The sequence below is a fragment of the Rhinichthys klamathensis genome, unplaced genomic scaffold (assembly GCF_029890125.1).
Source record: "Rhinichthys klamathensis goyatoka isolate OS25496 unplaced genomic scaffold, OSU_Roscu_1.1 h1tg000228l_1, whole genome shotgun sequence".
Taxonomy (NCBI): Eukaryota; Metazoa; Chordata; class Actinopteri; order Cypriniformes; family Leuciscidae; genus Rhinichthys; species Rhinichthys klamathensis.
The window spans coordinates 2,475,467-2,503,259 of record NW_026606752.1 but is presented as its reverse complement, the minus strand read 5'-3'; the positions used below and the strand labels follow the sequence as shown (position 1 = coordinate 2,503,259).

The following is a 27,793-nucleotide window of genomic DNA, read 5'->3' as shown; positions in this document are numbered from 1 at the left end:
TTTATTAAGTTAAAAGGTAACACATTCAAGCACTGACAGTACAACTGCTAAGACGAGTACAAAAGACATTTGGCTCAAACAAGTAAAAAAACACACATTGCACAAGGCTAACAGACACTGCAACTCTTTTATATACAAAGAATATTTGCACAGGCACAAAACAAATCGGAATTTCATTCCTGAAGCAGTGCCAACGGGCTGTCGAACCCACTGTCCTGCTGACGCACTTTCAACTCTGAAAATAAGCTCTTCGGACGCATTTTCCAGACACCATGTCCCTCAGATCCAGGGATTGGCTCTCTGTGTTTATTTGTTCTTCTGTCCACACACACGCTGGGTTTAGAGTAAGACGGAGGTTGAACAATCTCTTTGTATATCGTAACATGAGAGTTATCACCGATGGAGCTTCCAAAGTCCAAACCAGCCAAGGACGGGCCGTTCAATGAGAAAGGCTTCCCAGGCTCAGGATAGGAGGACGTCAGGTGAATGTTGTTCATAAAGTTGGAGCCGTGACTGGTTAAACTCCAGTCACTCTGTCCATCATCCCGAACAGGCGCTTCTTCAATCAGGAATGATTGACAGGCTGATGGTTCTGCTCTTCCGGACTCAAAGCCCTCCATGAGCATTTCCCTGCTCTGCTTTCTCAGTGTGATATTAGGGGTCCTGACATAGCTGTTAAAAACACTATCATGAAAGTGTGTGTGTTTCTGAGTTACCTGACCAAGCGTAAGAGGGTCTTTAGATCCACAGGTCACTGCAGACTTCAGGGAATCTGGTTCAAAGCCTTTAGGTTTGATACCGGTCTGTTTAGCCGTCATGGATGTATAATTTGTGTCCGTTAGGCAGTAGATCTGATGGATCCGATTGTCCTTACCATCCTTGTGGGCTTCAGCTCCGTGTAACGCAGCACCCAGCACTTTAGCAGGAGAGCCAATGTCTGTCTTGTCTGATCCACCTAAGCAAAAAAAGTCAATTTTCACGGTATAAATGTACGGTAAAAGTGCCATATCATGCTAATAATGAAGACTTGGGTAAGATTTTTTGGTTAAAATACATTCTCTTAAACCAGTTTGTTATTCATTGACTACTAATATACCATTCACCGGTTTATCACAGGTTTATCTCCACTGTGAATGGTATACTGTAATGGTATAGTGTAATAATTAAGCCTCCCAGGCAACAACAAATCATTGAGAGCGGTCCGCTCAGATCTGTCAGTCTCTTTCAACCTATAGAGGGTACGTGTGTGTCGTCACCGTCGGCCGGAGTGACTGCGGTTACGCCCACTGAGTGGCACAAAGACTGAGCGGCAGCATTTGTTTTCAGCGTGAATCTAAAACGAGAAAGAGCTTTGCGACTGACTGTACAACTAGATTTAACAAGAAATCTGAGGTATATTTTTACTGACTGCCGAAAGCTACAGAAGCAAATGGGTCGCTGCAATTCATAGAAACCACTCAACTCCAGGCAGCGAAAGGTGGATTTGCAGTTTATCATTTTGTGTCAATATGCTGAATTTTATATATTGTATTGACAACTCATCAATTAAATATTTACCATCCTATATTCTGTATAATTGGACCTTTTTAAATAAACACTGACAAAAAAAACTATACAAGTTTTAGGGCTGGACGATATGAATTAGGGGTGGAACGGTACACAGAAGTCACGGTTCGGTTCATACCTCGGTTCGGTACGATTTCGGTACAATGGAGGGAAAAGCAAAACAAAAATGCAGAAGGCATTGTATTTTTTAAATAAGTTTTATTAATAAAGGCATAGAACCAGTTTATTTGTAGTGCACTGACAATAGTTTAATATAATTAGTTTATTAATTAAATTAATAAAAAGACAAAAAGACCTTGCGATATGTTTGGTAATTGTACCTGAATTAATTTAAAATTATTTTGCTATATTTCAGATCAATATATTTGTTTTCCTTAATATTAATTAACATTATTAATTAACAATGTAACATTATTCTCATCTGAATTATAAATAATTGATTTCTGTATAAAATAATACTAGCCTACCATTAAAAACACATTCGATTTTCTTTTTTAATCAATGTAGAATGTGTAAGATTATTGCTCCGAGGACGAGAAATGAAAACCAATGCAATATGATGAATGTCCAAAAGATGGAACACACAGACTGTTTTGAAATGGAGTTGGATAAATATGTTTTGCTTTTAAAACAGTGTGTGTGTGATTTTGGTTGGGTGACAGTTGTAGGTTACAGTTTGACAAGAGTTTACAGTGTGTCAAAAGCACAATGTTGTGTTTTATTGCGAGTGTACACAAATATAAGTAAACACTTTGCAGGTTTAATGATCTGTATGAACAAAATTACGGAGTATGTTTTTTATGTTTCCACTGTTGCGCCTCTCTCTCTCGCGCGCGCGCACACACATTCCAGCATTGCATGCCTGTTCATTATGCGGTCACGACTCACACCAAACGCGAATAGAGCGTCAAATTCGCGTCTATCGCGTCTTGTTCGACGCTAGTCCAAAAGCGAATAGGACGCGCGTATAAAGCCAACGTTTGAAGTGAACGCGCGTTCAGAGCTAAGCCGATGCTACAGATTATGTGTCCCTAAAGAACCCGCGTATCTAACAGTAGTTCCGCATTACAGTAATTAATTTGCACGCGAGTTTTATTTCTCCGTGTAAATTCGTGCACCGAACCGTGACGCCCGTACCGTTTCGGTTCAATACGAATACATGTACCGTTCCACCCCTAATATGAAAACATATATAACATTGATATAAGTGATCACCCGTTTTTATTGCATTTATACAGATTTCATAGGCAAATTTACTTTATAAGTAAATATATGATGTATGATATAAGTGATCACCTGTTTTTATTGTATTTATATAAAGATTTCATAGGCAAATTTACTTTATTTCCCCGGCGTCGAAATCAGGCACATATAAATGTCAGGAAACATGATTGCTATTTCCATGGATCGCTGGATCTTTGGTAAGTTGTAAGGAACACTATATCGAGTCCAACCTTTAGTTTAAACTGATAATCGTTTGTTTTACTCGCGTTTACACAGTTTCCCCTATTAGATCCAGTCAAGCAGCAGCTCTTTTGCCACTCAGTCCGGCTGAGGGGGCGTGTTCTGGCGGGAAAGTGACTTCAATGCATACGCTGTATAGGGAGAGTTTGGGGCGTGGCTACTGTAGGTGTTTAGCTGACTGACACGTTACATGGGAAAAGACATTCAACTTCTGGTATCAAAATTCACAGCATTTAGACCTTCAAAGATAACGCAGGCCATGAACACGTCGAAGCGAACAGGGCATTGTGACGCAACGTGCTACAATGGATGTTTCAATATGGCATTGTAATGCACCCGTTCAGAAAGACAAATGTTCAAATGACAAAGGTTTATTATTACTGGGTGGGGCTTTCTGGGATAGTCCTAAAATGGTTCAGGTCATACTTAGAAGGGAGAGGTTATTATGTGAGTATAGGAGACCATAAGTCTGAGTGGACGTCCATGACATGCGGAGTCCCTCAAGGTATTAATTCTTGCACCACTCCTGTTCAACCTATATATGCTCCCAATGAGCCAAATAATGAGAAAGAACCGAATCTCTTACCACAGCTATGCAGACGACACACAGCTCTACTTAGCCCTATCGCCTAACGATTACAGCCCCATTGACTCCCTGTGCCAATGCATTGATGAAGTCAACAGTTGGATGTGCCAAAACTTTCTTCAGTTAAACAAAGACAAAACTGAAGTCATTGCGTTTGGAAACAAAGATGAAGTTCTCAAGGTGAATGCATACCTTGACGCTAGGGGTCTAACAACTAAAAATCAAGTCAGGAATCTTGGTGTGTCTCTAGAGTCAGATCTTAGTTTCAGTAGTCATGTCAAAGCAATAACTAAATCAGCTTACTATCATCTGAAAAATATTGCAAGGATTAGATGCTTTGTTTCCAATCAAGACTTAGAGAAACTTGTGCATGCTTTTATCACCAGCAGGGTGGATTATTGTAATGGACTCCTCACTGGCCTTCCTAAAAAGACCATAAGACAGTTGCAGCTCATACAGAACGCTGCTGCCAGAATCCTGAGCAGAACCAGAAAATATGAACACATCACACCAGTCCTCAGGTCTCTACACTGGCTCCCAGTTACATTTAGGATTGACTTTAAAGTATTATTACTGGTATATACATCTTTTAATGGGCTAGGACCTCAATATATTGCAGATATGCTCACTGAATATAAACCTAACAGATCACTCAGATCATTAGGATCACATCAGCTAGAAATACCAAGGGTTCACTCTAAGCAAGGAGAGTCTGCTTTTAGCTATTATGCCAGCCGCAGCTGGAACCAGCTTCCAGAGCAGATCAGATGTGCTCCTACAGTAGTCACTTTCAAATCCAGACTCAAAACACATCTGTTTAGCTATGCATTTACTGAATGAGCACTGTGCCACTGTTCGTCCGACTGTTTTTACTGTATTTTATTTTTTATTCTAAACTGTTTTAATTATTCTTATTTGTTTTGATTATTTTAATTTCTTCTATGTAAAGCACTTTGAATTACCATTGTGTATGAAATGTGCTATATAAATAAACTTGCCTTGCCTTGCCTTGCCTAAGCAAGACGCTCGTGTTCGTTCTAGACAGTGTTTAGCCTACTCAGTTGCTTACTCATGACACATAGCAACACAGCTAAAAGTATTCCTCATATGTTGGGCCTTTTATTGAATGCAGCCTACACTGGCCTGTTAAGAGCTGTATTTGTGATATGCTTTATTTTTGTAATTCCGCTAGATGACACTAGTGTCACAGATGCTACACACATCACCTTTTACAGAGTTGAAAGCATACCTTGAGAGTTCTGTGTTCTTGAAAGCTTGCGTTTGGACACCGGGGTCTCGAGGACTTTGGCCATGGCGGCCAGTTTGCTAGCAGCATTTATGATTTTCTTCTCTGCTCTGGAGAAAGAAAAAGAGCAGAATGAAGAGGAGAGTAAGAGTAAGAGAGAGGAGATCATCTGTGCGTCTCCATACCCCGCGGCCTGGCCTCCGTCGTCCAGCAGCTCCTGCAGGCAGGTGAGGTAGTACCTGCGCATCCGTCGGGCCGTGTCCTGCCTTTCCCTCAGGACCTCAGTCCTGATCAGCTCTGCCGCCCGCTCTTTACTCTCCTGCAGGTAACGCAGCATGTCGCCTACAAACACACCAAAAAAAGTATGAAATAAAATCAGAGTTGAGGGAGCAACTTTATTAACCGTTAGCTTCAGTTTCAAAGTAGTTAAACTGCAGACAAGCCCTTTAAGTAGTTAGCTACTCTACAAGTTTGGTAGGGTGTAGGTAACTACATTCAAACTACTCAAGCGTGTAAAAATAACTTTATTAAATAAATAATTTATGTAAACATATCTATTACTGTAAAATCTAGACCATTAAAAAAATGATTTAGTTGCGTTGCAACAGTACTTGTAGTAAAATTGTAGTTATTTCCCAACACTGGTCTTATTGAAGAACATGTTTTTTTTTTTAAGAGGAATAAAATGTGATTAGTTCTGTAAAACATCTATATAGAGGCCTTGCACTCACCTTTGATTTTCTCCACTGCTTTCATGTATTGCTCCTTCATTTCCTCAAGTCCTGCTTGAAGATTCTGCTGGCTGATTGAACAGCTGAAACATTGATGAAGACTGTTAGTCTAAGACCCGCTGCTCTTGTAGTCGATGTGCTCTTATGAAAGAAAACAAACAAACTTGAAGTGTTTACAAACCTTGAATGTGCTTCTGCATTTGAGGTTTGTTTCAGTTCCTCAAGGGCTTGCTGCTCCTTCTGCAGGGCTGCCTTATGTTCATCTGATTTGACATGAAAAACGATAGATAAATAAAAAGTCTTCTCCCACATGCCATTTACTTCTTATGAGGGTCCATTTGTGCCAATCAATAATAATGTTACGTCCCTGTGGGTGTGCCTGAATATTTTCCTCCTTCGCTCCCTGTCATTCTCTTAGGCTCACCCCTATTGACTGCTATTGGCCTGAGCAGCTGTCAATCATCATTAACCTGCGTGACATCACTGCTCCTGCTGTCAATCAAGTTTAAATAGCACGCCAGAATGAACGCATGCTAGTCGTCTTTGACTCTAAACGAGCAACAGCGAATGCAAAGAAGGTCAATTTAACCTTTGCTAGTGCTTGTTATTATTATGACAGTGTTTACTTGTACCATTTTGTCTTGTCATCTTGCACCTCATCCAAACTTTGTTACTTTCGTAGTCATTCTGATGGTGATTATTTCTCCATATACCGGAGAAAGTGAACAAGTAAGACGTCACATGACATACATTGTCTAACACTTGAAGTTTTGATGTATTAGACACACTAGGTTAGAAGTTAGTCTTGGGTTTTGTTTTGTTCTTTTCTTTCCTCTGGCGTCGCTCAAGTCCCTTTTCCCTTGGGTTTATTTTTGTATTGATTAGTTTTTGTAAATGTAGTTTTCTCTTTGTGTATTTATCTATCATTTATTTATCATTATTATGTCTCATCTCTTGTATACTTTTCACCTGTGTATAAAAAAAATCAATTATTTTGGCATTATTTATGCTTACGTGTCTCTTGCCATCCCCACATGCCATTACAATTATCACAAACTAAATGTTACCCCTTCCAACCCTAGACAAAATCAGGGGTTCAAATACATTTGGTAATCAAATAAATTAGCTGAGAAATTAAAATCAATAATAATAATAAAAATAAATATTTAGAAAAAAGCCTCTAAACATGAAAATGAACTGTAGGTTTTTTTTGTCCCTTTTCCATTTACTGATGATACAGACAGTACAGAGAAAACAGGAAATGATGGGGAGAAAAGATCAGTGTCATTTTCTTTAACTAAAAATCATTTTGTTAACTGAAATAAAATAAAACATGAATATTAGATGACAAATTAAACTTAAACTTAAGTGACAACCCTTCATATGGCAGTTTCTCCCATTCATAAGTAATAGGAGTGAACCGTCTTTGTAAATCTAAAGTCTTTGCTAAGACTAACTGGGACTTGCCACAGCACATATTGTTGCCCTTTAGTTGCTTTGACTGCTTCTATTTGTTAGTCGCTTTGAATAAAATCGTCTGCCAAGTGATTAAATGTAAATGACGGCAAAAAGACATTTCGCAAACCATTTTTTCCCACGAGAATGAATTCGGGGCACACGGTTCCCACACATTTAAACAATACGGTTTTCTTTGAATTGTTTTACTTTTCACGGTTTCCATGACTGTAGGAACCCAAGCACAAAAATGTGTGATTTTAGACACTTTATAACTTGACCGTTTCATTGATTTATGGCTTTATAATTGCTAACTTATTTTTCATAATTATTTTACATTATAATTTATAACGAATAATACTTGATTAATTGACTTAACCCAATTCATTTACTGATATCTTAAAATGTTTAGTGAGAGGCATGTGTCCCCATAGTTTCTAGCATTGGGAATCTCACACTGAGCAGCACCTTTCATCTTCTGCAGGGTGCTCTTGTGCTCTCGAACGGTCTTCTGGAGCTGGCGGCAGGCCTTTTCTAGATGTCTCTGGAGCTCTTGATTCTTCTTCTGGAGTTTGGCCAGAGGCTCAGTGCATTCCCCCTGCTTCCTCTGGGCCGTTAGACCTGCTGCAGGGCGAGGAACCGGTGAGGAGGGAAGAGGTACTGATTCCAGCAGTGTGTGAGGTGTGTGTGCAGAGAGCCTTACCGATCTCTGCCTCGTGACGCTCACGCTTTTCCTTCAGCACACGTCTCAGCTTGTCTTCGCTGCTCTAAAGTGTGAGAGAAACAAAGTATTTAATGTGTTTCTCTGGGTGGAGACCGATGATCTAGAGACGGCATAAATATGATTATAATACGTATAATATAGTACGTATAATAAAGAACAGGGAACTCTGTGGGTGTGGCCGTGTTCATTACAGTGACGCAGCATTTCAAAACAGTGTAATGAGATGTATGCACCTTCTTCCACTCCTGCTTGGCTTGGTTGATGGCTTGAGTGAGTGATTCTCTGCAGATCTCCCAGACTCTGGACCGAACGGTTCCTGGCACACTGCTGAGCTCGTGTTCATCTGGACTGGCTCTCCTCTTCACTCCCTCCTGCAGCACCTCCTTCAGATCCTCCAGCACCCGCTGCCTCTCCTCCTGCAGTCTGCAAAACAACAGTCCTCTGTTTACATTCGTTTACACCACTATCAATTAGTTACTATAGAAATAAAAATGTATTTACATAAATTTACAAAATATGTAAATTAAAAAACAAAATATTGCTGAATTACAAATGTTATATACATCTATTTCAAAATGAAGCATCTAAAAAAGTATTTTCATATCATTGAACAGCAATATTTAATAAATAAATGAACATAGAATTTGATTAAAATATGACATCAAATATTTAATCTTTGTATTATTTATATGCGTAAATGAAACAAAGTTGAAATAAAATAACATTTAAATATTAAATGAAAAACTAAAAAAAAAATAGTTTAGAAATGTTGAAATAAGTTAAGTACTTCAACTGAAACTGACATACAAATAAAATGGACAAAAAAATACATAAATAGAAGCTAAATTAAAACTAAATAGAAATATAAAAAATAAACTAACAAAAAACAAAATGATTAAAACTTACACTAAAATTTTTATGAAACCTGAAAATATGAATACTACCAACACATACTATACCAACAGTAAATAAATAATATATAAACTGAAATACACACACACACACACATAAATATATATATATATATATAAGCAAACCCTCGTAATTATGAAGATTATTATGAACCTGATCTCTTGTTGAGCCCTCCACTCCTGCTCCTTTTCCCTGAGGGTTTTCTGTAGCTCTGTGTCAGTTTGCTCCAGGTTCTGCTCTCTCTGGAGCTGCGCCCTGAGGCGGGACATCTCCTCCTGCTTGTCCTCCATCCAAACGTCTCGGGCTGCAGCCAGCTCTGCTTTGATGAGGGCGGCCTGCTCCTGGCATGAGCGCTCCAGTCGGGTGCAGAGGGTAAGCACTTCCTCCTGGAGCTCCCCGTTTCTCCGGTTACACTGCTCCAGCTCGGTGCATCTGGTGCGGAGCGTGTCCTGCCACCTTTCCTCCACTGCCTTGACAGCTGAAGACACCTGGGGTTAGGAGGAGAGTGTTGAGCAACTCTGAAATTAAATATGAAGAAATTATTTTAGAATGGCCAATACAACAAATACCTGTTCCTGGACATGCTGCTGTTGTAGTCGCTCCCATTCATCCTTCTCCGTCTGCAAGCTGCTTTTGTATTCTGGGAGGGATGTCAAGTCCTGGAGCCATCGAGAACGAGCCCTTGATATCGCACCTTCAACCTAAGAAATGGCAGAGATGATTTTTAACCCTGTAAAGCCTGACATAGAAATAGGAAACAGTTTATTGAACCATTAGATAAAATCTAAACGAAAGCTTACATGTGTTTTTAAAACATCAAACTTTTATGGCTTGTATGTTACAGTGAGAATAAGGAGCTCATACTCGAGGAGGAAAAACACCTCGATTTAATTCAGAGGCCCAAACGGAGCAAAAACATGCACTTTGGTGCAGATGCTGATATTTATATGGCAAAGATGAAATTCTGATAGCTTGTAATGTAAATCAATGAGATCTTTATAACAAAATAACATATAACTTACATAAAATGCATATGTCTTAGTAAGATGATAATTAAATGCTTAGTTTTATGATCAAAGCTCAGTAGTTTTTATTGTGGGGGCAAAAACATATAAAGCAATGCAAAACAATGATGGACAAATAAAAGTTCCTCAAAAGCCTGATGTTTATATTTGATACTCACATTTTAACATGATTTATATATATGCATGGATAATATATATATATGCATGGATAATCAAGTAAACCTAAGTTGCTTCAGTCCAGTAAGTGTTCATCTTGAAATATTACAAACAATATAAAAGTTATTATGTTTACTTTATAAAAATCAGTAAAGACTGGTGTACCACAACCTGAAGGAGGACATTTGTACAATTATAATAAAAGGCCATTTACTTGTTAAAAATTATAAACCATCAATCAGACGACAGAAGGCATGTAGAGGACCGTGTACAAGAGTTACTCCGCAAAGTTTTGATCATGTTGATAATTTAGAGGCCCTAGACATTTTTGTATCAAATATGATACAGTGGGCTTTATAATCTGTAGGCAAGGGTCATGAAGAACTAGTCCATTTTTTAAATATAATATATGTAAATGTAAGGCTGGGTGATAAATTATATTGTGGTAAATATCATTATCGTTTTATCACCCAGCCTTACATTTACATAAGTTATATTGTGATAATTTTCATTATCGTTTTATGTAAATGTAAGGCTGGGTGATAAAACGATAATGATAATTATCACAATATAATTTTCCTCTATAAAATTATAAAGGTTTGATAATGTTTATGCGCCAAAAGGCATACAAATACCATAGAAACCATATAGTTACATTTTACCATGATACTGAGGTGCTATATGCCTGGTTTGACCTGTGGTTATCATGATCGAAATGTACGATACTATGGAAGACCAATGGTTAATTCTAATAAAACTCAAAGTTACAATATTTAAATTTTACCCTATAAAAATTAGGTTGTTTCAACTTTTCCAGATGTTACTGTCTTTGTTAATGAACATAAATCATCCCGACTCAAGTTACTGCAACTGTCAACTCAAGCTACTATCAAATGTGCATTTCTAAGAGACAAAACATGTAATATTATTAATATTGCAGGCTGCACCTGTTTCATGACTTGAAACAATATCACCTGTTAGAACATGCAGAAACTAAGAAATACATTTTTCTATTAAGATATTTATTTTATTAAGGAAAAAAGACTGAAAAAAGTGTAAAGAATTAAAAAATATTTGGAATAATCTACCACAGATTTGTGAAATGTTCACCTGTTTGGCAAGAGATTGTCATGTACAATAAAGAGTAGTTTAAAATCACAATTACGGTCTGGTTTCTACAACTTTCACACAGGAGGAAAAATCTGCCTTTAAACTTGAATGAAATAAAGGTTTGACATTTATCTTGATAATTATCGATATAGTTTGATATGAAACGTTCTATTGTGATCCTTTTTTTGGCCACATCGCCCAGCCCTATGTAAATGGTGGTATTTAATGTTAAGAGCAGTAAATCCGTCACACCTGGAGCGCTATGTCATCAGTGTGCTTCTGCTGCAGCTCTCTCTCAGCGTGTCGTACTGCTTCCTCCACGGCTCTGGCCTGGGCGGACGAGGCCTCCTGCTGCAGGCTCTCTCTCTGAGCTCTGAGCCGGAGCTCCAGGTCCTCCGCTGAAATCAGCTGCCCCGCCGACTCAGACGAGCCGGTCTGACACGCTCCCTCACGGGTGTCTGACTGCCCGGCCTTCCGGACCTCTTCCTCAGCTTCCTGTAACCTCTGAGCCCAGGACTTCTCCAACTAACACAAAGACAGACAGAAAGACATACAGACAAGAACAAAAATACAAACAAACAAAGAGACAGATGAAACACATACAGCCAGATGAAATAAAAGACAAGAGACAAAGCAAAGTAGACAAACAGAGACCATATAAGAGCATTTGACCTCCATCTGAATGGCACAACAGTGGTATTTAGTAAGACCATGCTGGCTTGGCACAGAGCAGAAAGAACAGTGGCGTAAACAGCCCATCATCACTAACCGTCTCCTGCTCCTGCAGCCAGCTCTTCCTGAGGGCTTCCAGCTGCTCTCTGACCTGCAGCTCAATCTCAGCCTGTGTGTGTGTCCTCCACTGGGCTTTGAGCCGAGACACGTCCTCCCGATGCTGACACTCCAGCTCAGACCTCAGTGACTCCAGAGCACCCGCACTCTCCTCTCGCCTCTTTAACTGCAACACCAGCAAACATGATCAAATATTAACGTCTCACACAGCCAGACGAGAGTCTGGTCTACCCAGTTAGACAGAAATGGACAATCTTAATATATATATATATATATATATATATTAATAAATTAAAAAAATAAATAGTAAATTAATTATATAAATAAAATAAATAATGAATTAAATCAAATCACAAAAATAAAGAATTATTATATAATTATTTAAATAAACAATTAAAATGTAATTAAATAAATAAATAAACAAATAAAGAATGAAATTATTTTATAAATCAATAACAAATTAATAAATAAAATAAACAAACAAATGTAAATTAAATTAAACAAATGAATACATTTAACTTAAAAAAATAAATAAATAAATAATTCAACAAAAGTAAATAAATTAATTAAACTTGTATAGATAAATAACCTAATCCAGTGCTTGCCTCAATTTCTTTCAATCTCTTCTCTTCTTCAAGCTTGTTTTGGAGATTTTCCTCCAGCTTGTCCTTCTCTTTGCAAACAGATATGTAGCATTCCTGCACAGCTAACACCTCCTGACTGAGATCAGTCAGCTTTGACCTGTGGAAGGACCCGGGGTTAATGAAAGTCAGCAGTTGTGCTTCTGCATGCTTTATAAATGACGTATTGTAATCCAGTATGACGTAATAGACTGGTGGAAGTACTGGAGCTGTTGGATGTGCTGCAGATGCTGGCTGGCGAGCTGCTCGATGTGAGCCGTGTGCTCTTGCATGAGCTCCTCACGGACACGATGCACCACATCATCCCTGTACTGCTGCTGAGTCCGCTCGTATCTGCACGCACAAAGCACTTCAGAGATGAAGCTCCACAGACGTCAAATTAACTCTCACTTGATTAAGGCCTGACCCTTCTTAGCTAAATGAATGAATATGTGACCTCTCTTCTGCTTCCTGTTTCTCCTGGTCCAGCTCCTGGATCATCTCTCTCATCTTGGTGCAGAGCTCAGAGTTGGCGGCCTTCACCTTCTCTTCACTCTGCTTCAGATCCTGATTCCTCTTCTCCAGAGCCTGCAGTTCACAATAGAGACGGGTCAGGATGGGCGGATAGTCGTCCAACAACTAGCTAATTAAATAATGACTTCTTTTAGAACAATTAGATCAAGACCAGTGTTATTGTAGTATTATTTTTAAACTAGTATAGTCCTTATTAATATTTAGAATTAGATTTTAGTTTAAGTTTTAGTCATGAGCTTTCGTCATTAATTTTTTTTTTTGTTCAGCTTTAATTTCTTTTTAAATTTCAGTTTTAATAATGTCAGTACTTCAACAAACTCCAAGGCAACATTTCTAATTTTCATTTATGTTTATTTTAATAGTTTTATTTAATGAAAACAACACTTTTCACCCCATCATTTCATGTCTGTATCAATAAATGACAAAAGGCCTAAATATATTTATACATTTATATTATCACCATTCTAATTTGTTGAATATTTATATTTTCAATTAGTTTGTTTCGTGATTTTTTTCTTTATATCAAGGTGAACGTCTTTGATTATTTTAAACATTTTATCTACATGTTTAGAGATTTATTCCTACATTTTTTTTATATATTTAATACATATTTTTTCAAAAAATATTTCTATTTAACTTCAATTTATTTGATCTAAATATTTAGAGATTTTTCTCTCTAGACATTTATTTTTACATACATTTATACCAAACATTACATTTACCTTTATTTCAGTTTCTGTATTAAACCTTTAATAGTTTCTATATAAGGTTATCTATAATAACATCTATTATATCCAGTAAATTATTTCAGTTATCAAAAATGATTTTAAGGATTTTAGTTAACAATAACACTGATCCAGACAGAAGTGTCGTCTAACTTTGTGAAGATACAACGGGACCCAAAGGTATTCTGACCTCCACTCTCTCCTGCAGGGCGGCCCGCTCCTCCTGCAGTCTGATGAGGTCTTTGTGAGGGGTTTCCAGGTGTTTCTCCAAGCTGCTCTCCCTCACCTGTATTAAACGCAGAACGTGTAAGTCTAGCATCCACCACAGCAGACTGAGCACACAGGTTTGATCTGCTGTAGGTCAGACCTCAGAGTCTCGTGCGATCCTCTCGGCCTGCTCTATCTGTGTCTGCTGTGCTCTGCTCTGGGAGCGTCGCAGCTCCTCCTGCAGCTCAGCGATCTTCAGGCGCTTGGTCTTCAGGTGACCGAGGCAGCGCTGCAGCTCGCTCCTCAGCTCTCGCACCACGTCCTCCTTCAGCAGGTTGGGGTCTCCTGCTTCTGCAATCTGAGGTGTGCTGGAACAAAGTGTGTAACAAAGTTATGGTTATAAGATTTTACAATATACAATGCAGCAACGCAGTTTGGATCATTATTGTACAATATAACGTTACCTGTGGATGAGTCCATTTCTCCACTTGGACTTCTTGATCCCCAGGTCCATGTAGGACTCAGACAGATGGTTGTCCCAGTCTCTATTAGACTCTAATGAAAGGGCTCCATGTTTAATGGCAGACTCATAGAGATTGATCTGCTCCTTCAGGTCAGTCAACTCCTCCTGTTAAGTGAAGAAACACACAGGCTCTGTTTGTAGACGTATTAAGGACAGCTTCAGTTTCCCATGAGTTGAAATCTTTTCAAACAGCAGTGGATTGACTGACCTGCAGGGTTTTGTTGATGTCTTCACTGATGGTGCGAGCAGACTGGGTCTGCTGAAGCTTCATCTGTAACTGGCTCATCTCCTGTACAGAGCCTGCAGAGAACAGAAGATGCTTTGGGAAAATGGTAACCGGCACATGGGAGACCAAACTTCCTCTGGGCATTCATCAAGAGGACACACGGAAAACATGATTTTCCTTTATTTAAAACAAGAGTTTTCACTTTAAGAAACCTTATAAATTGATTTCTGGAGAAAAATAAAATGGTACGAAAGTAAAGAATATGGACTCTTTGAAAATAAGAATACAAAATAAATAAATAAAAATAAAAGAATTTAGATAAATTAAAGAAATGAGCTGTTTGTATTTTATTATAATACTTGTTTTTTAATATAATAATTGCAATAATTAATTAACTAATTAAGCAACAACAACAATACAAATATAATAAAATATTTCAAATAATTAATATTTTAAAAATATAGGGAGCATGAGTAAAAAAATAAAAAGATAAAAAAGATGATACAATTTATATTTACGTTATAATACTATATTATTTTAAAATATAAAATATAATAATTGTAATAAAACATACTTTTTATTATTAAACCACAATAATAGTGATAACAATGATAATGATTTAATAAAACATTATTTCAAATATTAATTTTTAAGGGTAACAAAGAAAGTTAAAAAAAATGTATTAAAATGCATGTATTTTATATATATATATATTTTAAAGAGAACGTGAGAGAAAAAATATATATCAAAGTAAAAGAAAAAAATAATGAATAAAAAAATAATAATTGTAATAATAATGCATTTGTAATAATAATAATAATAATAATAATAATAATAATAAATAGGATTTTATGTAATCATAAGACAATTTGTAAAAACCCAACCACCTTCTGGTAAGGTGAAGGTTCCCGGATTCTTAATCGTTGCTCAAATATGTATTTGAGTCAATGCAGTTTAACTGTAAGGCTTAAACTGTTTTAACCGCAAGAGAAAAAGATTACTGGCCCATTTGATTACCCATGAGACTCCAGCAATCACAACAGTAAACATAAACAGAAGCACGCGGGATGCCACATACCAGTGTGGAGTAGTTTGGCACACTGCTGCTGGCTCTCCTCCAGGCGCTGTGTGAGGGTGTTGATGACAGAGGCTCTGTCCACCTGATCCTCTTCCCTCTGACGCTCCAGCTGCCGGACCTGATCCAGCAAACGCTGGCCTGCCTCAGCCTGAGAAACACACAGAGTGAGAAACACAGGCCTGCACTGCCCTCTGGTGAATACCGCCTGTAAGGGGTTAACCTGCACTCAGGAATAATTCATATCTACATATCTCTGACCTGCTCATTCAGACTCTGTGATTGGGCGTCTAGTTTCTGCTGAAGTGTGAGCAGTCTGGCTTCAGACTGCTCCCGGATGGCGGCCGTGTCCCTATCGTGCTGCTCACGTGCTCGCGTGAGAGTGTCCGAGCGACACAGCTCCATCATCTGCTGCTTCATGCTGTCCATCGCAGCCTCGGCCACACGCTGCTGCTTTACGCTCTGTGTACGCACACGTTTCCTCTCTTACAAGGGTTCTTCTCACTCAGTGTTTTAGCGCTTTACACTATTTGAACAAGCTCTAAATGCGTGCTTTTACTTTGCTCATGTTGCTCGTACCTCTTGCTCTCTGTCTGTGAGAGACTGAATCTGTTTCTCCAGAGATCTGATTCTCCCCTGCAGCTGAGCTTCTCTCTCTTTCGCCTCCCCTACCAGAGCGCTGGACTCCCTCAGTGATACCGTCAGTCCGTCCTTCTCATCTTGATGAAAACAAACAGTAATAAAACCAATGAGACCCAATGAGAACGGTTTACACCTGGTATTAAGATGCGTTTTTGTTTCATGTATAATTTGAATATCCAAAGTTTTGTAGTTAAAAAAGTAATGTGTTGTAATAACATTGTAAAATGCAAAACTTTTAAATGTTTTCACATTCACTATACATCAGATAAATAGTTTTCATTAAAAAAAACAAAAAAAAAAACACCAATGACTGTAAGCTTACGTTTCACTGGCTCAAAACTGACCCAGAATATAAAAAGAGTATAGTTTTGTATGCATTATAAGGGCTAATACCTTTTTGAAGCTCATTTCAAAGCTGACTTTAAAATCGTATAAATCTGACCTTTGACGATGGCGAACTGGTGCTCCAGATATCTCATCCTCCTCCTGCAGTCCTCTAGTTTCTGTTCCAGCTCCTCGATCTGTCTGGACTGAGCTCGGTTTAAAATCTGTAGCTGCGACAGCTGCTGACCCTCTGATGTATCTGAACAACATTCATACAACACACTTCAGAATGCTAAAATACTACTAACATAGTCATTGCAAATATCGGTTTTCAATCCATTTCAGATTATATTAATTATACCACAGTTTAAAAGTTTGGGGTCAATAAGATTTCTTTTAAAGAAATGAATCCTTTAATTCATCAACAGTGAAAGTAAAGGCTTTTACATTGTTACAAAAGATTTGTATTTCTATTTCAAATAAATGCTGTTACTTTCTCTTCATCAAAGAGTCCTGACAAAATAAATCTATAACGGTTTCCACAAAAATACTAAGAAGCAAAAGTTGTTTTCAACATTGATAAGAAATGTGTCTTGAGCAGCAAATCATCATATTAGAATGATTTCTGAAGGATCATGTGGCACTGAAGACCGGAGTAATGATGCGGAAAAAAGAGCTTTGATTACAGGAATAAATTACATTTTAAAATACATTAAAACAGAATTTTAAATTGTAATAATTATTTCACAATATTGTTGTTTTTACTTCAAATAAATGAAGCCTTGGTGAGCAGAAGAGACTTCTTTCAAAAACCTTAACTCTTACTGACCCCAAACTTTTGAGCAGTAGTGTATAACAGTATCTCACTCTGTGTTGAGTCCAGGAAGTCCCTCTGAAGCTGGTCAAAGTGGCCATTCTCACTGCTCACTTGAGGATTGAACATCTTCGGCTGATTTGGAGGTTGATGTGGGTGGTAACTGGTCTTGTAGTGGTCAGTGGGTTTGTTCCCAGCTCCTCCATTATCAAAAACCTTCAACAAATGTGCAAAATTATAAATTGGCCAAACAATTTTTAATAAAGGAAGTAAAGATCGGCTGCAGACATTCACCTCAAAGCGGTTTCTGATGAGGTTATGCTCTCCATGGCCCTGGGCCTCGTCTCCCTGGTAAACTGCCCCGTGATGAAGAGCGTTATGAGTGTACGTGTCCTGCTCCGGCCCGTCCCCAGTGGAGAAGTCGGTGGCGTGGGACTCGTCCGTGCCTGCGGATGAGTGTGCATAGTCTCCTCTCTGGTACTGGTAGTTCTGTCCGTTCTGCGGGTCCCAGCCGGTGGGTAAATGTTCTGTCCCGGCCTGGAGGTGATGAGGGTGACTGTTGGTCTGAGACGTGTGACTCCTATAACTGTAGTCCTCATGAAGAGAGCCTTGATCGTGCTCTTCATAGTGCTGTAACACATGCAAGAAAAACAAACTTGTAATAGTATATTAAATGCACCAGCCGTAATTTAGTTTTACATGACCGGTTTCCTCCTTTCAATGACCCTCAGAATTAAACTGATTATTTATTGTAAATTTTATTTATTAGGATAAACCCCTTGAGATGCATCATCTCGTTTTCAAGGGGGTCCTAAGATAAACTCACTTCCTCATGGGAAGGTCTTGGATGCTCCCATTGTGGCACATTCCAGGCTTGCTGAGCACATTCCAGTCTGAAAGATAAACAGACAACACAATACATTTATGTACAGCATGTTTTATTAAACAGGTATTTGAGTTAAGTGTTGCATAAGGGTGTTTTGATTATAGGTTGGCCGATATGGATTTTTGGATCTTAGAGAGCAGAGCGGCTGATGGCAGATATAAAGCGGATATAGGACTATATGACATTGCTCTATTTCATTTAACGATAGTAAATAACACTTGCAAAATTTCTGCAATTAAATTTATATTACACAATATTTACTAAAATGTAAAAATAATTTGAAATCGATCAAAAATAATCTATAAAATAAACAGATTTATACTTCAGATGGCAACTTCTTGATTCTATAATCCTATTAGTTGCATAAATAAATAAATAAAAAACAAGAATAAATAAAGCAAACATTTGAACCAACCGTGCACTCAGTAAGTCTGGGAAGTCATTTATGCAATTTTATATTATTTACCGGTATTTGAAAGAATTAAAAGAGCAGTTTCATGTCTATCCTTGGTTGAGGTTGATATAGGATTTAGTAAGTAAAAAAGTAATCAGTAATGCAGTTTATATTCAGGCTGCGCATCATATCTAACAATCTGAACTGCAAGTTTATGAGGTTTGAGTCAGTACATGTTTATTAGATATTATAATGTTAAATATATTAAAATGTGTTTTCTGAATGCCACCAATTATTAGAACAGTAATAATGAAGATGGAGAATGGGAGCTCTTGTGTGTCTTGTGCGCTCAGCCGCTGGGACAAAATAAAAGTCCTGCTTCCAACACTTATCGGCCATTCAGAAAAATGTATTGGCAGATACCGAGAACTTGAAGAATAATAATATACCTTGGCGATACATCAGTAAAGCACTAGTTTTGGTACCGTTTACCTGTTGTTGTCTCCTGGAAGACTGCAGGTGGAGCGGTGGAGCTCAGGTGAGGAGCAGTCACCACTGTCATCCAGCATATCATCAGGGAGATCAGTCAGGAGCTTGTGGAGCTAAAACAAGAAACCCATCTTTCAGAACCGTAGCCATGAGGCTTTTTCACCTCCGCCAGACTGTTACGGCGCAAGGTCTTCTCAGGTCCACTTGGATGCGAAAAGCCAAGGTCAGACTGGAGATATTAGTATGACATTACTGCTATTAGTAACTTTGGATCTTGGTTAATTTGAACTAAATGTGCTTTTACCGAATTGACTTTTCTTTATTCGTTTAACAATATTTTACTATTTAAAACCAAATACATATCAATAATTCTATGACAATGTTATTATCGGTGTTTGGTCCAGATAAACTGCGCTCTGCAGTGTCCGAGCCATTCGAGAGAAGGAGTGTTGTTGGGATTAGCCTTTTAATATCAACTTAAATGGAAATGTCCTTGTCATCTGAAGTAAAACAAAGCTAAACACAGTTGATTCCAAACTAATCAACTAAATTAAATTGATAAAAACTAAACTATAACTGTATATTTTTATGTTTTTCCTCAAACAAAACAATTTACGAAAGTCAGAAAAAAAGTCATTCAGTGCTATGAATGCAAATCTTTGTGAGTTTGACCATGACAACTTTCTTTGCTTGGTATTTAAAATCAGCTGACATCAATACAACATTGTTTTAAGGGAAACACTGAAACTATGAGAAATGAAACAAGCATGTGCAAGCAACCGATTCAGCGCAGAGCTCGTAGCAACCGTTTAAAAAAACACACCCGCCCGGTTACAGACACGCTGAACTCTCACACAAACACCAACACATGGCCCTGAGGCGTCTTAAAGGAGCCTAGCACACTTAACTTTCAGCAACTCATGATAAAACAGATCAGAGGACAGACAGTCAAACTCACCCTCCATAACTCCTGCTGGATGACTCGCACATCCTGAAACGTTCCCTCGGAAATGAAACTTTCCCGCATTTACAATCTTACGACAGCTACAGCAGGAGCTCTTGGACTCAATGACATACTGAAGGAGTATTGTGTGCAATGCTGGATTTCAGCAGTGTGAGTCATATGAGAAAAGAAAGCAGAAAACGAGGAACTAAGCAATCCTCGTTTGTCCAGGCTGAGGTCGGCCCATTGTGGGGGTCAGAATATACGCTTCAGTTAACTGGAGCAGAAACATTCCTCCTCTGATGGACAAAAAAGACAAACAGCCGCTGAAAATGACCGATGAATCGATGGTTCCATTCACCTCATACTATTACTTTCCGATTCTAATCCATATGAAAAGTGGCGACAATTTCTCCCTCCATTCAGTGCAAATGTTTACCCAGAGACAGAATCTCTCATTATCTCTCAGTTAAGAGCTCTGAGTATGCAGGGCAGTGGAAACACAGCAAACACACCTGACTGCATTGCACTTGCACCAATGGCAGCCAATGTTCATTCATGGAGCTGATAGCTGTGAGGTGAGTCAGAACACACACGTTTCTGATTGGAGAAGATCTGCCCTTTAAAAACAAACACGGTTACTGCATGTGACCGAAAAGAGAAGAACTTTAACTACTAATATGAATAATCATGAAGTATTATTCAACAAATGTGGGCCGGGTGACTGCCTACAGTAAAAGTCAGCTGTAAGACCCTATTTTTTGCTAACGCTGAAACAAAAATCACAAGAAAACACTAAATCTAGGCTAACTCTTCCATTTCTTACAGCACTATTAATGGTTACAGTGCATGCACTGATCTATGTAATGACATATAGATCAGTGAGTGCATGCAAGCCATATCACAGAATTTTACAGACAGAAGGACTTGATTAGCATTACAGTACCCAATATTGAAGACACAAAAATGATCAAATATCTGTAAGCTTTGAGGTCTTTTCTAAAAGCGGTCAAAATAACTTTTAGCAGATATAAAAATTAAAAATGTGTTTGCTTTCCAAAAATGCATGTGTGTGTGTGTGTGTATATATATATATATATATATATATATATACACACACACACACACGAGTTTTTGGAAAGCAAACACATTTTTAATTTTTATACAAAGTATACATACATGATTTGCTGCTTGCTATTGTTAGTGGTACATGGTATTTTTAGGGTGGAGACCTATTATGTCTCATAATAGACATAAATCTTAATTGACATAGGCCTAGGTTATGCGCCTGAACACAATATAATGTTATGAATACATTTGTTTATATATATATAACATATATATAAAACTGTTCAAAAGTTTTGAGTCACTAAGATTCTCTTCTGCTCACCAAAGCTGCATTTATTTGATTACAAATACACTAAACAACAGTAATATTGTGAAATATAATTACAATTCAAAATAACTGCTTTCTATTTGGGTATATTTAAAATGTAATTTATTCCTGTGATCAAAACTGAATTTTCAGCATCTTTACTCCAGTCTTCAGTGTCACATGATCCTTCAGAAATCACTCTAATATAATGATTTGCTGCTCAAGAAACATTTCTTGAAACAACAGCTGTGCTGCTTCATATTTTTGTGGAAATCATGGTGATGATGATTTTTTCAGGATTCTTTTTATTAATAGAAAGTTCAAAAGAACAGTATCTATTTAAACTTTTTTTTTTTTTACAACATTAAAAATGCCTTTACTGTCACCTTTAAATCAGTTTAATTCATCCTTGCTGAATATCAATTTCTTTGAAAAAAGAAAATTCTTACTAACCCCAAACTTTTGAACGATAGTGTATAATGGGAAGTGTATATGTTTAAATGCAGAAACTGGGCACCATTTTCACTCTTTTTGTAAAATCACAATTTAGCCTTCTATTCAATTTGTTAGATCGTGCCAAAATGTTAGATCAGATGGATCTCCATGTCAGAAATATCAGATCCGACCCCGGACGCTGAATATAAGTCTTCTATCAGCCTGAGAGTTTGACTGAGAAAGCCAGGGAAGAGCAGAAGCAGGAGACAAAGTGATGATAATAAAAAGAGCAGAGTTTATTGAATAATCTTGTTGTGTATGTTTCCATGTTCACTGCTCAGACTTCGTGTAATTAGATGATGTAAGCTGTACAGTTCTCGCTATAAGCCATCATGTCACACTGTAGATCTCTGTTGTAATGTCAGACTGTTTGACAGTCAAGAAGATGCAAGAAAACCCATCCAGCGTTTAACATCATCAATCCGTGACACACACGTTCAGTGACGTGAGCTGCATGTACATGCGGGATTGAACTGGTGGCTTGCAAACAAAAACAGTCTCCAATTTTGATCATGGATTGTCTTGAAAACCGAAGAAAAATGAAGACGACGTGTGTGTGTGTGGAGCAAGTGGTGGTTTGTTGTTGTCTCACTAGTTGCGTCATCAGGATCTGCGCTCCTATTGAATCGGCTGTCGGTGAACATGTCAATCTAGCGATCAAAGACTTCAGATTTTGGCCAAGGAACAGAGAAATCTTTAAACATTCTTAAAATTTGTCAAGCCAAATCATTGCCAAAATCGTACAAAGTGAAACTAGTTGAAAATACTGAAACTAGCATGTGCAATCAATGATTTACATGTGAAGTACAGACAGAAATTAACAGAGTGAAAGATGCATTGTTTATTAATGGTATCACAGGAGTCGAATTTCTGATTATACAGGTCCTTCTCAAAAAATTAGCATATTGTGATAAAGTTCATTATTTTCCATAATGTAATGATAAAAATTAAACTTTCATATATTTTAGATTCATTGCACACCAACTGAAATATTTCAGGTCTTTTATTGTTTTAATACTGATGATTTTGGCATACAGCTCATGAAACCCCAAAATTCCTGTCTCAAAAAATGAGCATATTTCATCCGACCAATAAAAGGAGTGTTTTTAATACAAAAAAAAAAAGTCAACCTTCAAATAATTATGTTCAGTTATGCACTCAATAGTCAATACTTGGTCGGGAATCCTTTTGCAGAAATGACTGCTTCAATGCGGCGTGGCATGGAGGCAATCAGCCTGTGGCACTGCTGAGGTGTTATGGAGGCCCAGGATGCTTCGATAGCGGCCTTAAGCTCATCCAGAGTGTTGGGTCATGCGTCTCTCAACTTTCTCTTCACAATATCCCACAGATTCTCTATGGGGTTCAGGTCAGGAGAGCTGGCAGGCCAATTGAGCACAGTAATACCATGGTCAGTAAACCATTTACCAGTGGTTTTGGCACTGTGAGCAGGTGCCAGGTCGTGCTGAAAAATGAAATCTTCATCTCCATAAAGCTTTTCAGCAGATGGAAGCATGAAGTGCTCCAAAATCTCCTGATAGCTAGCTGCATTGACCCTGCCCTTGATAAAACACAGTGCACTAGTGTTGTCACGATACTAGAATTTCTAACTTCGATACGATACCTTGAAAAATATCGATATTCGATACCATTTTCGATACCACGGAGAAAAAACTGCCACAATATTAAGGGGGTATTTTTTTAATTTAAAGCTAAATATAACAAGTCTAGAACATGACAATGAGGTATATTTTACATGAACAAAAATGTCCTGAGTTCTATTTGTTTATATTTTTTAATTGGACCAGAGCTAACATGATGTATTTTTATTACCTACTGTTATCAAAGATTAAAATATACTGTAACAAAAAAGCACTTAACAGTATCAAATTGGAGGATAGAGAGTCAGTAATGTATAATGATAAGATTAAACATTCAATTTTCAGTTAAAGGCATGTCATTATTGAATTTAGAGATGCCATTGTCTAGCTGTTTAGTTTAATTAATATCTGTGTAATCAAATTGATGATAATAGCTAATGAAGGAAAATTGCAGAATAAATAATAATTTTTGAATAAAGTTAAATAGGCACCAGTTAATTTACATTTGGCCACAGTTACAATATTAACTTGTCTAAGATTCCTCAGTCAGATTATGTTAACTTTAAGAATTAAAACGAGACAACACAGACTCTTATCAACAACAATACTAGGCCATCTTGGTTAATGTTTCAGAAAAGTTCAAATGAGAAGAGTTACAGTGTTTCCTTGAGGATTTTTTTAGCAGTGGGGGCAGGTCTGTCCAAACAACAAACACCCCTGATGCGGAGCATATGCTGCTAAATAGTAGCCTACCCCTGGAGCCTGTTCCTTAAGTGTGTTTACACCTATACAATAATTTTAAAAAATGAGTGATGTGAGGGATTATTGATAGTCAAACAATCTGTTGGGTGCCCGCAGCCCGCTCGCGTGTCCGCGCTATTCTCCGACATGCCCGCTCGCGGTGTGTAGCTCGTGTCCACGCTATTCTCCGACTCCAACATGCCCGCTCGCGGTGTGTAGCGCGTGTCCACGCTATTCTCCGACTCCGACATGCCCGCTCGCGGTGTGTTTTTTACGCGTGTCCACGCTATTCTCCGACTCCAACATGCCCGCTCGCGGTGTGTAGCTCGTGTCCACGCTATTCTCCGACTCCGACATGCCCGCTCGCGGAGTGTTTTTTACGCGTGTCCGCGCTATTCTCCGACTCCGACATGCCCGCTCGCGGTGTGTTTTTTACGCGTGTCCGCGCTATTGTCCGACATGCCCGCTCGTGGTGTTCTTTATCAATCAACCAAAGCCGGTCGCGGGGGCTCGGCCCTCGCCATCTTTCCATTCACTTCACTTTTGCTATTTAACCAGAGCGAATGAGACGAGTGCGTCACGTGTGGTGTTTGTCAACGCGCCTTTTGAGAGAAGTGAAAGTGACTGCTCGGCTAGTATCGATACTTCGGGAAATTAGTATTGGTACCGTTCAGATATTTCAGTATCGATATTTATCGAAATATCGATATTTTTGACAACACTACAGTGCACCAACACCAGCAGCTGACATGGCACCCCAGACCATCACTGACTGTGGGTACTTGACACTGGACTTCAGGCATTTTGGCATTTCCTTCTCCCCAGTCTTCCTCCAGACTCTGGCACCTTGATTTCCGAATGACATGCAAAACTGAGCAACAGTCCAGTGCTGCTTCTCTGTAGCCCAGGTCAGGCGCTTCTGCCGCTGTTTCTGGTTCAAAAGTGGCTTGACCTGGGGAATGCGGCACCTGTAGCCCATTTCCTGCACACGCCTGTGCACGGTGGCTCTGAATGTTTCTACTCCAGACTCAGTCCACTGCTTCCGCAGGTCCCCCAAGGTCTGGAATCGGTCCTTCTCCACAATCTTCCTCAGGGTCCGGTCACCTCTTCTCGTTGTGCAGCGTTTTTTTGCCACACTTTTTCCTTCCCACAGACGTGCCTTGATACAGCACTCTGGGAACAGCCTATTTGTTCAGAAATTTCTTTCTGTCTTACCCTCTTGCTTGAGGGTGTCAATGATGGCCTTCTGGACAGCAGTCAGGTCGGCAGTCTTACCCATGATTGCGGTTTTGAGTAATGAAACAGGCTGGGAGTTTTTAAAAAGCCTCAGGAATCTTTTGCAGGTGTTTAGAGTTAATTAGTTGATTCAGATGATTAGGTTAATAGCTCGTTTAGAGACCCTTTTCATGATATGCTAATTTTTTGAGACAGGAATTTTGGGGTTTCATGAGCTGTATGCCAAAATCATCAGTATTAAAACAATAAAAGACCTGAAATATTTCAGTTGGTGTGCAATGAATCTAAAATATATGAAAGTTTAATTTTTATCATTACATTATGGAAAATAATGAACTTTATCACAATATGCTAATTTTTTGAGAAGGACCTGTATTTTGTGAATCTTAATTATTTATGACATAAAAAGTTTGACACTAACTTTTATGAAATTATGACACAAACATTGCGACTGAAATCGCATGCTGTCTGAGTAGGTACAACATTTAAATTTACTTTGTGATCGTTAAAAGTATGTTCTATTTAGTATCAATAAGGGTAGTATGAATGAAATTCGGATGTACTACATCCGCCATGTTGTTACTGTCACGTGACCTACCAGTCAGTTTAGCTGCACTGCCATTCATAAATCTTCTCCCGTTGAATGATACAAAGGTCTTGTATTTTTGTGAATTATTTTTTTTTTTAATGCGCGTGTTATTTGCTCGCCTGGCTTCAAAGTGTATGTTGTATTATTTTGTTGTTTAAAGCCTAATAATTGTTTTGTTTTTCAAATCCTCTCCCGTGGCCTCATGGGATAGCAAAGTGTCTATCGAATGTGCTCTTTAGAACATACTACTGTGTTGGCGTACTGTTTTCGCATACTACATAGTAGGAAAGTATTTGATTTCGGACGCAGCATAAGTCATATTTATAAGATGAAAAGCCAAAACTATGACATAGCCTAAAAACAGTCAAAATTATGACATAAACAGTCAATTTCATCAGTAAGTCGTGGCTTCCATTCCTAATATCACTGACAGGTCTCATTTAAAACTTTGAATCTACTAGATTAAAATAACCAGCCCTTGATGTTCCTGCACACAATTTATCAGATTGTTGTTTTTTTGTGTCTGCAGTAAGTTATGCATTTCTACTGATGACAGAAGCGAGTTTGGTGGGTGTGTTTGTGTATTACTGTGAAATAACTGCAGGGTTCAGTAACGGGACAGATACCTCTTGTTCTCTGGCGTAGTCTTCCTGATCATACTCCTCTTCCTCCTGCTGGGTCTGTAAAGCAGCACTGTCAAAATCAATGGACATCCTGCTGACCTGAGAGGAGACACGACACACCTGAGACAGGAAATAACCAGCAACCACTTCATTTAACCAGTCCAACTCATAAAAAACGAGACCAACTGCTTTCCTATATGCTAGTAGTGCGCAGCGTATGTAAGTTAGCATCATAGAACATTGTTAATACTATATATTTATAGTTTCTCTTCAACCCCTAACACATTATTCGGACTGTCGCAGCAGAAATGTATTTCATTTAGCACTATACAAACGGTATTCGTGTTTAAATAGTCTCTTCTTACCTTTAAAGTCTTTCAAAAGTCGCCGGAGTGCTACATTAACACAATAATCCGAAATAAAGTGCTTTTAATATGAGGAACATAACAGTGTCTCGGAGACTCACAAGCTCAATATTGATTTGAAATGACACGAGCATGATAAATAAACGGTCAGCGAATGTCTGTTCAGCCGTTACAGAATCAGATGGTAAAACTCGTTTAATGCGGACTAAAAACGATATTACTGCAAATATATTGATATAGTATCCGTCCATTGAAACATGGCGCTCTAAACAGCGGCAAAAGTCCTGGATTCTGATTGGCTGACGGGAGGGATGACGTCACGTGAACGTTACAGCCAATGGTTACGGCATATCAAATGACAGAAATGTAATTCAATGAATATATTATTCATGACAAAAGTGATAGTAGTAATAATAACATTATTATATATATATTTTTTAGGTTGCATATACAATTTATAAGGATTGTGTGTGTTCATGTAATATTTATATTAGCATTAAATATAAAATAAAATTACTGTAAAGTTCCAAAACATGCAAGTGAAATCCCATTGTAATTCATTATTAATTTTTTCATTTTACCAGGAAGTCTCATTGAGATCAAAA

The 27,793-nt window shown here is 38.2% G+C and overlaps 1 protein-coding gene across 1 annotated transcript; it reads right to left on the bottom strand.

The window, feature by feature from the left end:
* Nucleotides 1–120: 120 nt before the first annotated feature.
* On the bottom strand, nucleotides 121–26,943 carry cep152 (centrosomal protein 152). Its single transcript, XM_056265018.1, is given in 28 exon segments — nucleotides 121–955; nucleotides 4,866–4,972; nucleotides 5,048–5,204; nucleotides 5,594–5,676; nucleotides 5,775–5,856; nucleotides 7,517–7,672; nucleotides 7,752–7,815; nucleotides 8,006–8,195; nucleotides 8,838–9,172; nucleotides 9,254–9,385; nucleotides 11,228–11,500; nucleotides 11,745–11,912; nucleotides 12,370–12,505; nucleotides 12,610–12,738; nucleotides 12,842–12,972; nucleotides 13,834–13,929; nucleotides 14,011–14,218; nucleotides 14,315–14,478; nucleotides 14,582–14,673; nucleotides 15,678–15,825; nucleotides 15,936–16,136; nucleotides 16,254–16,393; nucleotides 16,759–16,899; nucleotides 17,508–17,670; nucleotides 17,749–18,084; nucleotides 18,281–18,331; nucleotides 19,220–19,336; nucleotides 26,827–26,943. Coding segments are annotated over 28 exon segments (4,869 nt in total). The 5' UTR covers nucleotides 26,914–26,943; the 3' UTR covers nucleotides 121–173.
* Nucleotides 26,944–27,793: the final 850 nt, after the last annotated feature.